The sequence below is a fragment of the Alligator sinensis genome, unplaced genomic scaffold (genome assembly GCF_000455745.1).
Source record: "Alligator sinensis unplaced genomic scaffold, ASM45574v1 scaffold514_1, whole genome shotgun sequence".
Lineage (NCBI taxonomy): Eukaryota > Metazoa > Chordata > Crocodylia > Alligatoridae > Alligator > Alligator sinensis.
In genome coordinates this window covers 1,350,675-1,363,628 of record NW_005842385.1, presented here as the reverse complement: position 1 = coordinate 1,363,628, position 12,954 = coordinate 1,350,675, and the positions used below count along the sequence as shown (strand labels likewise).

The following is a 12,954-nucleotide window of genomic DNA, read 5'->3' as shown; positions in this document are numbered from 1 at the left end:
GCTCTTCCCCCTGCCCCAGTGGCACTCAGGTTGCTGTCCTCCCTCCTCCCCTGGCAATGCCTGAACTAGGCAGGACAGTGGACCTGGGGCTGCAGAGCCGTGATTTTTAGTCCAGCTTGTCCTTTGCTCTTCCCATGCTCCCATGGCTGGTGGAAGCAGCTCTGAGGGGCAACCAAATATTAAACTTAAAGAGTTGCTAGCTGGTACACAGCAAATCCTTACTACTCAAACAGGAAGGCAAACATCCCCAGCTAGAGGCACGTAAACTTTTCTTAGAACCTGTTTTATTTGAGGGGAAAGGCCTACTTATTCAAGTGCCTTGTGCTACCTGACTTATCTACTTTATAGAAGATTCAGACTGATGTGCAAGACTGCAGGCAGTTTTATGAGATTAAAGCTAAACACACAATAAATAATTTAGCAGTTTACTGCAGAAAAAAATCTGCCCTGTATAATAGCTAGTATCTCGAGCAGCATGAAGTGTAGTCACTTTAAATGCACCCCACTTTCATCTATATGCATCTTTTTGGTGCAAAGACATGAAACCAAGCAAGAAGAAGGAAAAAACACACACAAAAGCCAACAACAACATAGGAAGGGGGAGGGGGGGGGGAAAGAAGCAGCAGAGAAGCAGGCAGACCCCAAAGGAGCAGTCACAGTGGCTGGGTAATATTTTTACCCAGCTGTTTTTCTTTAGTTGCCCCCTCAGGTACAACTAAAGAAAAAGAGATGGGTAAAAATAAAACAAACAATGGGACCCCAATGAAGCATCAGAAAGGAGGAAGAAAAAGGTACTCATCTTTGAGGCTCTAGACCAGTGATTCTCAAACATGGTGCTGCTAAATTCAGCAGTTCTGGAGGGGTGCGCTGAGTCTAAAAAGGTTGAGAACCACTGCACTTAAAAATCACCCCTTGGATTCAATGTTGGTATCTTCAAATGCAGATGAGTAGAGTTTATGATGGTTTACAAGTCTGAGTGTTAAGGACATAACATCTTTTATAGTAATTTAGGCCTTGTATAGACATTCAGTTTCTCCTGGGAAAGTTGCTGTTTTCTCAGGAGAAACACGAGTATACAGAAAATAGCCACCCCAGGAGAATAACAACCTGGGAACCACCAGAGTTAAATCACACCCCGCTCCCTCCAGGAGGGAATATGGTCCTCCAGCTTCTCCTCCTCACCTCCAGGAGACAGTGCTGGTCAGTGGACTCTGCTGCTCTAGAACAACCCCCCTTAACAACTTCCACTTTATGTTGCAGGGAAAAACAACAGGCTGACCATGGGCAGTCTGGGTCAATCAGGGCTGCCCTACGCATTATTGTGATCTATTGCTGGGCAGACTAAGGAAGCCTGCAGCGAATGCCAAGATGAATGATGTGTGCCACCGGCAGCTGGGGGTTTGGGGGTCGGGAGATACACACACACGACGACGACGACGACGACACAGTAGCGGTGGGAGTGCGGCGGCAGTAAGCGGAGGAGCTCCTGCAGATGCTGCTGGCGGTCGTGGTGGGTGGGTTGAGCACTGACCAGGGGTTGGTGACCACCCCTAGACGCCAATGGCACTGTCAGTGATGGCCAGCAGGGATTGCAGACCACCCGCAAACACCACCGGTGGTGTCGGCAGTGGGGTGGTGAGTGGCAACCGCTCACAGGTGCCACCAACAATGTTGGCGGCGCCTTTTTGTACAGGGTGCACCGCCACACTCAGGGGGTGCATGTGCACCTACTGTGTGTTGCCCCTGTGCACAGGCCCCCCTCTTTGGCTGCACAGTTCAAGCTTTCCACTCTTCATGGCCTCAGCATTCAAATGTCTGTGCATGCAGCTCTGGGTAAGTTTCTTTACAAGGAGATTCTTGTGTGTACGCAGCCTAAGTTACCTCCTTATTAACTGCAACCTTACAGGAACCTTCTTGTTAAACTGTGCTTAGTCATAAATTTGAAACTGCAGCACCACGTTTCCTTCTTTAGACATGCTATACAGCAGTTTACACCTTTGTCTTTAGATGGACACTGTACTGCTCCATTTCTTTTTATTGTTCAGTTCTAAAAGTACAAACATAGCCAGTTCAGGAAAACAAAACGTTGTACACTCATTGCAAAAAATCCCAACAAAACCCCAAACAAACAACAAAGCACTGAGCCAAAGAAATGCATGACTTGACTCCCAAAATCTCCCTAACTCAAGCTAGATATAAGACCCTGCATTTGGCTAACTGCTAAGGAGAAAACAGTGTAGGGGGAGATAGCATAATAGAGTACACTCACTTAAGTGAACTCAAGCCCACTTGGCAAAGGTGCTACAACCAACACTTGTAATGTTGCACTGACTGAAGGATGACTGTTTGTAGCATCTCTTACAGGCCCATGTCTTCTCCTCTCAGACTCCACCTCCTCCACCAAAAGTCATAATGATCATCTCTAAATGTAGCTCATTAAATCTTCCATTTCTCATTCTTTTCTCCTCAGTCTTTCTACATCTGCCTTCCTCAGGGTTTCTCTGATCTTCGAATCTTTTAAAGTGTCATTCTGCTCCTCCCAATGCTTTACGCCAATTGCTTTCCTCCTTTTCCTCTATTCTCCCAAAACAGGAGAAAGCTTGAGGCACATTCCTTTTTGGCAACACTTAGTATTGTTGTCAAAGTGGAACAGCAACGGTTTTCCTCTCCCTTCCTCATCCCCCACTCCACCTGCTCTGCTGCCACTTGTGTTGCTCATCCATCCTCTGCTATTCCCCTATGTAGAGCAAATGCACCGAAACTCACTGAGGAACTAATGCACTGGGAATGATTCCACTTCACACTTACTCCTCTCCCCTCCCCTCAGACAGCGGCAGAAGTAGCACAAGAAAAAGGTGAAGTGCAGAGAATGAAATGAAACTCTGAAAGGTTACATTAAGTTAAACCCTTGGTGTTGTCAGTTTGCTGAGCTCCTCCAAGTAGTGGAGGGGCAAACAGATCTGAACTGAACATGATATTGCTACCCCAGATATGATCCTTCAGCCATATTATAAAGTTAAAAAAACAAACAAAAAAAGAACAGTTTTAATTTTTTATTACTTCCTTAAACATTTTAAAGATAGAGTTTCTTCACACACAAAATCTATGACTAGAGAGAATCAATTTGGTTTTCATTCATTAGAACAGACAACATTATTAAGACTGAAAAAGGGCGTAGAAATCTAGGCATGCTTCTGGCTAGTTTGGTTAGAACATAGACATTAAGTCTTCGAGTGCCTGTAAAACCTGGGCTACTAACCCTGCACATTTTTTTCTGTTGTCATTATGGTTCATTTGCTAAACTAGATTATGCAATATTATAATCACTCATAACTGAGTCTGAGTACCCATATCAGGTGCGTTTATAACATCATAATAAAACATGCTTCAAAAGGTGTTGAGGCCTGATTCTCAAAGCATCTGAAAAATTACTTTAAAAGAAGTAATAAATATATGTTGTTGCATGAAGTTATTTTGTTTAACATGGGAAAGAAAAAGGTGTCAGTCAGGGAAAATGGAGGTATAAACAAGTTAAATATTGCACTGGTTTCAAAGCAAATTGTTATGAGAGTAAGGCAACACCCAAAGTATAATGAGAAAAGTTCATGTCTACCAAGCAGATGAAAATTCACAGGTTGGATATAGCAACGACCATAAATAGATACAACTCCTGAAAGCTGTCACTAAACATAAGACATGTCAATGCAGCATTCACAGATGCAAGTGCTGGACTAGGGAACAGCACAGCACTCAGAAAATACTCCACAGACTTCTGCTTTGACAGCACAAGAGAATAGGCATGGAAATCTTACCCTGGTGGTTCTTGGACGGTCTTGTTTTCCACCTTCTGTTCGCACTCCTTTATCATAGAGCTTAAAATAACCTACACAAATCAGAGCAAGAGGGAGAAAAAAAAAAGAACTTCAGATACCTAGTTTTCAACATTAGGATTTCTGCTTAAATCTGAAATTCTAATTTACTTTAAAAGTAATGTTACATTATTTTCAGGCACATTTAAAATGCAAACTTCTGATAATGTTTTGCAGTTACAAGCATAGCACAAAAGTTTTTTCTTTTCTTTTTAAAAATAATTACCACGGTTCAAACCTGCCTTTTTGTTGTAAGCACCACGTTAATTTCCCATCTGATAGAAATGCCTTCATTTTTCAACAACAAATGAAGATTTCTGTTCATTGAAGAGCTATCATTAATAGTGAAATCAATATATTTTTTTTAATTTACCTCATTATTAACCCTTACAATCATCCTTAAAAATGACACGCAGAAAAAGCAAAGAGGAATTGAGATGGCAGCACAAGACAGCTGTTCTGTGGAAAGGAAGTGGTACTTTAAGCTGGTGCACCCTTGTAACAGTGCCTGTTAGTGCCACTGTATCCGGGAATCTATAGACATTTTTTTAATTTGCTGATATTTATTTCTACAATGTTGACATTTATTTGAAAAAAAATCTGCAAATATGTTTACTGAATCCTTTGTGGCTGAATAAAAAGGATTCTATTTTATTATTAGAGACCTCTGTTCCTATACAAATCATAAAATGCACTCGATAGGAGAGGCCTAAAAAGAAGGCTTACACACTAAAGTATTGTCTTCAGCACATTAGACTGCAATTGAAACGGTTATGCAAATCAGTCAAAATGCATAAACTGACATTGTAAACCTATCTAATACCTATTATAGAACTCACTCAACTGAAACTTTTTGGCTCACAGCTTGATAGAAAACTGAGGACTTTCCTTGCTTTACTTTTTCTTGGCTATCCTATTAAGTTAATCAAAGTCTCTGACAAAGCCAGGAACTGCTGAAACCAGTCATTATGTCCCAAAGGATGACCAATAACATTCCCAAAAGATTAAAAAGTTCCCAAAAGATTCAAGATTCTAAACACATGGACCCAAATAAATTATTTCTTGAGGTAGCAGGATTTAAGAATTTGAGATTCATCTCCTTCTGGGTAATAAGAGTCGTGTTGACTATTTTGCAACACAGCGCATTTGAAATGAATTGGCTAGTCAAATTACTATAAAGGTGCCTGCATCATAAGAGCCACTATCAATACCAATATCAACTTGTTTGCTATCTATTAAAACAGGATTGCAACCTATGCCTTCAGGCCAAATCTGGCCTGTGAAGGTCCAATCCAGTCCATACTTTACTAAAGGCATTGCCTATCAACTCCGGTTGCTCCAGCCTGTATGAAAGGCTTCTCTTCCTTACTGCAGCCTCTGCTTACCATCATTGGAGGGTACAGTGGCTCATGGTGCTGGCCAGATTGCAAGCTGTGACCAGCATTAGTAAGAGATTGCTGACCCCTGCGTTGAAATGTTAAAGGATGGTACAAACCTGAAGATTAAAGCAAGGTAACTGAAGTTCTAGAGTACGCTGGGTGTATCCACAGATACAGCACAATGGACACCATGCAGAGATACATGAGCTATGTCTGAACAAACTACTCTGGGTCTCCAAGCTACTGCAGATGCATCAGCATTGGGTTCCGTTTGGATTAGTATAATCTGCTCCCCTATACAGCTAATTAGCCTTGGTAAACCCCTGCATTAAACACAGTTATACCACTTGCAATGCACACACTAGCTCAAGTAACTGCCCAGGACTGCAGTGTGCCATGTATGGACATATCCCTTGCCTCGATAAGCAGTGACTGTTGGAAACGCACACATCCATGCAGTTCTAAACCAAAATGTGGGGAACAATATATCCAGGACTGCGACCACTGCTGTCATCTCAACTGACAAGAACCCCCACTCCCCAAAGTACTCTTAAATGCACAAGGAGAGAAGTGATGAAACTATGTCTTCAGAAATTCAACATGAAAATACACACAGCTGTCTTTTCTTGATAAAAAAGGATCCAAAATGCGTAAGTGCACAATCACAAAATATACAAGCTCATATGTAGTATCTAGAATATAACGGAATGTATACAAATACAAAGAGAGCATTTGTTCAGGGCTCCAGGTCTTCTCCAGAGAACACTTCACAGATAATACCTGTTGGATAGTTCCTTTTCTTTCTCTCTAGCTTGGATGCTCACAATTGCCAATGGGATTGCCCATGAAAAGCAACATGGACTAACACAATAAGAACATAAACATTTTTAGATCTTTATTATTCAAGTGTAGCCTCTGTAGAGCCTCAAGAAGCTGGATAATAATTAATTCCATGTATATCAGTTTCCTTCCCCAAACAAGGATTTGATTTGGCTTCAACTGGGATGTAAGGTAACTTCATAAATTTAATTGAACGCATTTTTCAAATATGCCACAGAATGGCCTAAGACCAAAGGAATGCAGCTATAGGTCACACAGTACTATATCATCTACTGCTTACAATATTGATCACAAATCCATTTAGACAATCTCTGAACTCTGAAAAAATAAAAGCAGTACTCAAATACTGCAGAATAACAAGACAGCTTTGCCCAAACCTGATAATAGCTTAGTGATACCCAACTCATGAAATCTAAGGCTCTTGGTAAGACTGAGTGGTTGATGGGCAAACAAAACCATTGCAAAAAAGTACTGGGAGCGAGACAAATAGTATACTATTCTTACATGGCATCATGAAAGAAGGAGCCTATTGATATGTCTGACTTGGATTTTACTTGTTATAATACTGGTCTCAAAAGCAAGTTTGAAAGAAAAATAGTAAAAACTCCTCAATGGATTTCAAAGAACAACTCTACAAGTCTTAAGTCCCCTGAAGACGGAGGATTTTGTCCTAAAGCTATCAGTGCTCTTTAAAAAGCCATTCACACCCAGATTTAAACCCCCCCCTCACAAACCAGAACCTTTTGGACTGAGCAGATTAACTGCCAGATGTACCTTACAGAGCAAAAGCACCAAACTTCACGAAATATTCATATACAGGGTTTGTATTGTTGTCCCAAATATCAAACGTTTTTGAAAGAATAAATGATTTCTATTTGAAAAATGTGTTTTATATGCAGAAGCCTTGAAAGATACCAGCAGAACCAGTTGCACCTCACATGAACATCTTAAATTTCTCTGACATGTTGACAATAGATAGCTGCTAGAGTTTCAATTCATTTGAATGGCCAGGCTCTTTTTCTGCAGTAGAACGTTAGAAACCCCCCCAGCATTTTTTAAAACTGTCTCAAATCACACACTTCTTGCATTATTGCTTACTGGGGAAAAGGACTGAGCACTGACGAAACATGTTAAAACAGAATATGATTTTTTGCAATCCAGAAAAAAGAATGGCCTAAGAGCCATTTTAAATTACATTTTTGGCTGTGTCATTCAAGGCAGGAAAAGGAAGGGAAAATAGGTAAATTGGGCAATGCAGGAGAAAAGCAAGTTTTAATAGTCCTGATAATAGGGGATGAACAGTAAAAGAGTGAGATGGCAGTGAACATGGAGGGGGGAGATGCACTCAACATCCCCTGGGGCAGTGACTCTCAACCAGGGTCTCACAGCACCCTGTGGAGCTGCCAGATCCTTTGAAGGGTATTGCAAGGTGTGAGGACATTGGCAGGCAAGCAAGGCTCAGGCTTGCCCCTGCCTGGCCAACCCCCAACCCCACCACCCAGCCCCTCTGCCAGGAGGTAAGCACTACTGTAAATAAATTATTTTTGGAAATTGTGTGTCACTCAATTCACCAAAGTTATAGAGGGGGCCATCAAGTCCAATGATGTTGAGAACCACTAACCTAGGAGGGCTTGGGAGATCATATTTTCTGAATCTCAAGTGAGACATTACACTGCCCTAGGAAGTACATTCAGGATTTGAATTCTGGCCTTAGCTGTGTGTCACAGCACAGCGTGGAGGGAGAAGGTGGGGGGGCGGGGCGGGGCGGGGCGGAGAGAGAACCAGAGAGAGTATGGGGTGGTGGTAGGGCAATGCTTCATGGGATGCTGGGGAACTGGCAACTCCTTATGTTAAAAAGCGCTGCTTTTGTCTCATTTTCAGAAACGGGCAAAAAAAAATGCCTGTGACCAAAACGCATGCAATGCCCAGGACAGATGTTGAAAATGGAACTATCCTGGCAAAAAAAAAGAAGATAGAACTAGGGTACCCTGGATGATTTATTGTCTGGGAACACTTGGACTATGGTAGCCAGGCCACTGCATTCAGTTACCTGCCAAGCTTATGACAATTCCTGTCTCCTCCAGTGTGCTGGGAGGAAATCAAGAGACCACAGACCCAGATTGTAGGACAGAATACAATCCCATCCAAATGTGACAAGAGAAGTCTGTACTTTTCCCATAGTACTTATGAAAAAAACCCAATTAAAAGGGGATAAAGGTAGTTTCCTCTGACATCAGCGAGTCTGACACAGCAGCACAGATGGCAGCAATTAATAAGTAAACCAAAACATGGTACAGTATTCCTGTTCTCAAAGCACAGGGGTTGGGAGGAGGGAGATACAAAGTTAAAAAATGGGGATTAAAGGCTGTTTCCATCATGCCCTTTGCCCCTGTACCCCTCCTGAAACCCAAAAGGTGACTAATGCACAACATACAAACAAAATCCTTTAACACTATCTTTCATTCTCCAGCCATTGCCCTCGGGTCTTCCAGCAGGCTGCTGCAGGCATCCCATAATACTATAAAGAAGATCTTCTGGTGGAAAAAAAAGTACCCATACAATCTGATAAGTTAAAACTCCCTGTTTCCTGTGGGGAGGTACATGTCTGTGTATAGCCTGAGTTATACTATAGAGGAACCTCCTGTCTTGGCTTGATGATGTGCAGGATAGGTCAGACACAGCCAGCTGACCTAATGCTAGCCACAGATTTTTCCTCATTGGTCAGTGACAAAGAGGGTCTGAATCAGTGGGCATCAGTACCTAGAAAACAGCCCTCAATTCTCTCTCCCACTGCAGCAGCAGTGTACTCTCTCAGCCTCCTAAGCAACACATCCATCCTGTACCAAAGGGAGGACCTTTCACTTTTCTCCTTCCTCAATGGTTCTGGATGTGGAAGATGGTGGGAAAATGCCTGTTCCAAAGGCTAGTCTTACAGGGGCATGAAAGATCTCACTTCAGCAATGAAGACAAAAGTCTTGCTTGCTAGTGGTAATGGTGTTCCAAACAAATCACAGGCAATGACTACAGTCCCCATACCAATCTCTTTCAAAAGCTGTAGTTTTGAATATGGCTATGTGCTCCTTCCTTTGATGCCTTGGCACTGGCTATTTTCTAGAACAGCCATGGTATGAGTGATAGCATGGAGCCACTCCTCCCTGACAGTAATTAAGTTTGTTCAAGATGTTTTGCTAGATGTATTTTCATCTACAATATAGTGTGCAACTGAGCAAGAGCTGACTATTATCAGTGCTGACACTTCATGCTACAGCACACTCAGATTACTATAGAACCATACACAAGCTGTCCACACATTAGTGGTCAAGTGTACCAGCTGGCTTTTATGATGTATCACCCAATCCGTTGAACCTGTATGGAAAATCCTCAAAAAATTGCAACCCATATTAGAAAGAGACCCTATTCTTAAAAGGATCTTCCCAGAGCCACCCATCCTAGCCTTCAGAAAAGCACCGAACCTCACCAACCTCATCACCAGAAGCAAACTTCCTCAAGCCCAGAACACACCAAAAGGATCCAGACCATGCCAGGACAAGAAATGCAAAACATACCAACACGCCTCTACCACCCCCACTATTACTACACCCCACAACAGAGCCATCAGCATCCCAGGATCTTACAGCTGCACCTCCAGAAATGTAATATATCTCATCCAATGCACCAAATGCCCTGATGGAAGATATGTAGGAGAGACCAAACAACAACTGCGCACCAGAATGAACGTACACCGGAAATCCATCAAAGACAGAAACACCCAATTACTGGTGGGGGCACATTTCTCACAGGAGGGCCACTCTCTCTCCAATCTCTCAGTCCTGATCCTCAAGGGAAACTTACACAGCACTTCCCAGAGACGAGCCTATGAGCTCCATTTCATCAACCTGCTGGGTTCTAGAGATCAGTTAGGTAGCGGGGGGATTAAGGTCTGTAGTTCCCAGCCCCTGGCTTCTTTACTTTTCATTCCATCCAGGAAGAGCACACACCAACTGCTGAAGCTTCCTTAGCCTGACGAAGGGTTTTTGAACCCGAAAGCTTGCTTAATAACTATTCTCCAACCATTTAGGTTGGTCTAATAAAAGATATCAAATTCACCCAAGGAACCTTGTCTGCCTATGTCCTTAGACCAACACGGCTACAACCCAAACCCCTCCAGCTGGCTTTTGTAACTCTCTAGGTCAGTAAAGACCAACCCTTTTGGCAGGTGTGCCACAAATTAAGCCCTGTGCCCTCCCTGGGTGCCACCTCAATCCCCTTCCCCTGCCCATTGAGCCACTTCTCTACCCTGTGCTCTCTGCCTGATCTGCTGCTTTGCTTTCTGCTCCTTGCCATATAGGCTACTCTGTTGCCTGTCCCCTCCATCAGCTGTGTGCTACACAGAGGCTAACCATGCTGTTTGTGGCACACACGATGCAGGTTGGACACCTATGGCCTAGATTATGCTATCCTGCACTTTTCAAAGGAGCACAGCTACGTGGCATGACTATTTTGGTTTGTTTTTTTTGTTTTTTGGGGGGGGGGGGGGGTTGTTTTGCACAAAACAGGAGACAGAATGGATTTGTGATCTGGCAGCAGATGCAACCCCAAAGTATCTAAAATCTCTCTGTCCACATAGGAGGAAGGAAGCATATCTGGGGCCAGCATCCTTGCATGGTTCTCTGGTCAACTTCATGGCCACAGAATGGCTGCATTCATACACTCCTGTTCCCCACGAAGGGAATGGAAACTCCCATTCAAGTTGTTGTTCTAAATCTTCTCTCAAAAAAATTTCATTAAATTTTCCATAATTTAATAGAATTTCCAATCGCTACATACTTTGTATTACGAAAGGAACCCACCACTCTCATTCTATCCAAAAGCACATTTCAATGCATGTGTGAACAATGCACTCAGAAACATATCCTTTAATTACAGGTAAATTCTCACATCACAAAAAACATCACTAAAAGCGATAAAATGGGAGAGAAGAAATTAAACCAAATCCAACCTAACTGTTTCTGCATTTATTTTTAGGTTTTGTGGTACACTGTACAGTCATTACAGTCATCCAAGCAGGCTCTGAACACACTGACCCAGACAGATCTTTTCCAGGCCTACTTAGGTTAAGGGAAGTTTAAATCTGTAGCCTCTGACTGATGCTCAGATCATTACTGTCACTCCTGACTCAACCCTTCTGTAGTCAGTCGAGTTCCTTCCTTTTAAGATTAGAAAGTTCCCCGGTTTAAACTTTATCTCCTCAAAGTCCACATGCCCTTTTAGCTAAAAGATCTACATTTACCCATGAGCAAAACAAAAAGAATAAAACCAAATATTATTAAAAAATGACTAATAATGAATAATGATTTTGAGTACTGGGTAACAGATACAAAATAAAGAATCCTTGGATTTCCCAAGGGTTGCATTCTGTCACTCAAAGCTATGCATCTTGGTCTCAGGAATAGTCCCTCTGCAGATGTAGGAAACCATCTTTGTCTAAAAGTTCTAAGTACCCAAGAAAATTAGCTCTCATTATATTCCCTTCCCCTAACTCACTCTAAATGGGGCTCATCCTTCTCCCTGCTAAACTGTAACTTTGACAAGAGTGCAATTGGGAACTAGCAGAATCATTGCTAATGCATTTGTAGTCAAACAAAACTTCCATATACACCTGAAGAATTTCCCAAAGTAGGTTTACAAGGCAAGTGGTTGTAAACAATTTACTCCTAGACAGAAGTTACCCAATTATTCAGAAACATACATCTTTTCTATATTAAAATACTTATTCTACTGTAGCTATAGAAGTATCAAATGGTGAAGCTTCTATCCCTTAATACAGCACCTATTAGGAACATTATGTCTCTCAACATCAATTTTCCAACTCCACCCCTAGATACCACATTAAATTCATTTCCACCCTTAACGGGCATCTACTATTTAAGTATGCAGAGCTCTCCTGTAGCCAAAATTCATTTTAAGCCTATGTTCCAATCCACTTCTTCTAGTCACCTGTTGCCATCTCTCACTTTATAGTGAACTTCCTCCAATTTCAGGTAATGAAAGGCTCAAAAATGACTATATCAAGGGAAGTATGTCAACCTGCACTCCATTAATAATCTTTTATCCTTTTCAGTGTCATTGATCTCCCTTGCTTGTCAGTCTTATCAGGCCAGGCCTCTCTTTGTCTGCTATATGGTACCATGTAAATCAGTACAGCCTGTTCCATGGTTGGGTTGTCGGCAACTAACCGGCACCCCTACCTGGGCTAGCCTGGGTGAGGATGGTGTGTGGACACCCAGCAGGACAAAAAACAAGACCTGTCAAAGGGTGGATAAGCTCCCTGCGAGCCAATGGCCATCTTTACTTGGAGAGGAGATGGGCGCTGCCAGACTACTCTGCTCAAAAGAATCGCCAATAATGCAAAGCAACTCAACTAACCTAGGAGGGATGTTACAGCATCTAAGGTACCCCAATGGTTGCAGCAGCCTCAGGACTGACTTGACTTGATTTACTTGTCACTAAAACTGAATGCATTTCTGATTCTCCCTCTCTAATTCCAATATTCTCTTGTATTTTCTATTTCACGTTCTCTCTGCTGATTTCAGCACATCTTTTTTCTGATTAAGGGACAGTAAATAGTAGCAACTCCCCTTACTAGAAGAGTTCAGTTTGTGATTACACACTTAGATGTTATGGAGTAATGTGGAATACTCTATTGTAGAAAATAATTTGTTTAAAGTACCTTCAAACTTCACCAACATCTATGCTCTAACTTAAATCTAAGCCAAGTTACTAGTAACTACAGCAGTGGCAACACATAGCGGGTGCACGTGCACCCCCTGACAGCCAGCATTCCATGCTTAGGCAATGGGGGGGGG

The 12,954-nt window shown here is 42.3% G+C and overlaps 1 protein-coding gene across 8 annotated transcripts in view; it reads right to left on the bottom strand.

The window, feature by feature from the left end:
* The window catches only part of RELCH (RAB11 binding and LisH domain, coiled-coil and HEAT repeat containing), a 132,223-nt gene that overhangs the window by 10,443 nt on the left and 108,826 nt on the right, over positions 1-12,954 (bottom strand). For 6 of the 8 annotated variants that reach the window (XM_025211010.1, XM_025211007.1, XM_025211008.1 and 3 more), the window contains one exon: positions 3,813-3,883. In XM_025211010.1, the coding sequence (XP_025066795.1) occupies positions 3,813-3,883 (71 nt within the window). Of the gene's footprint in view, positions 1-3,812; positions 3,884-12,954 lie in introns of those variants that run through there. The other 2 variants (XR_003095432.1, XR_003095433.1) reach the window with 1 other exon arrangement.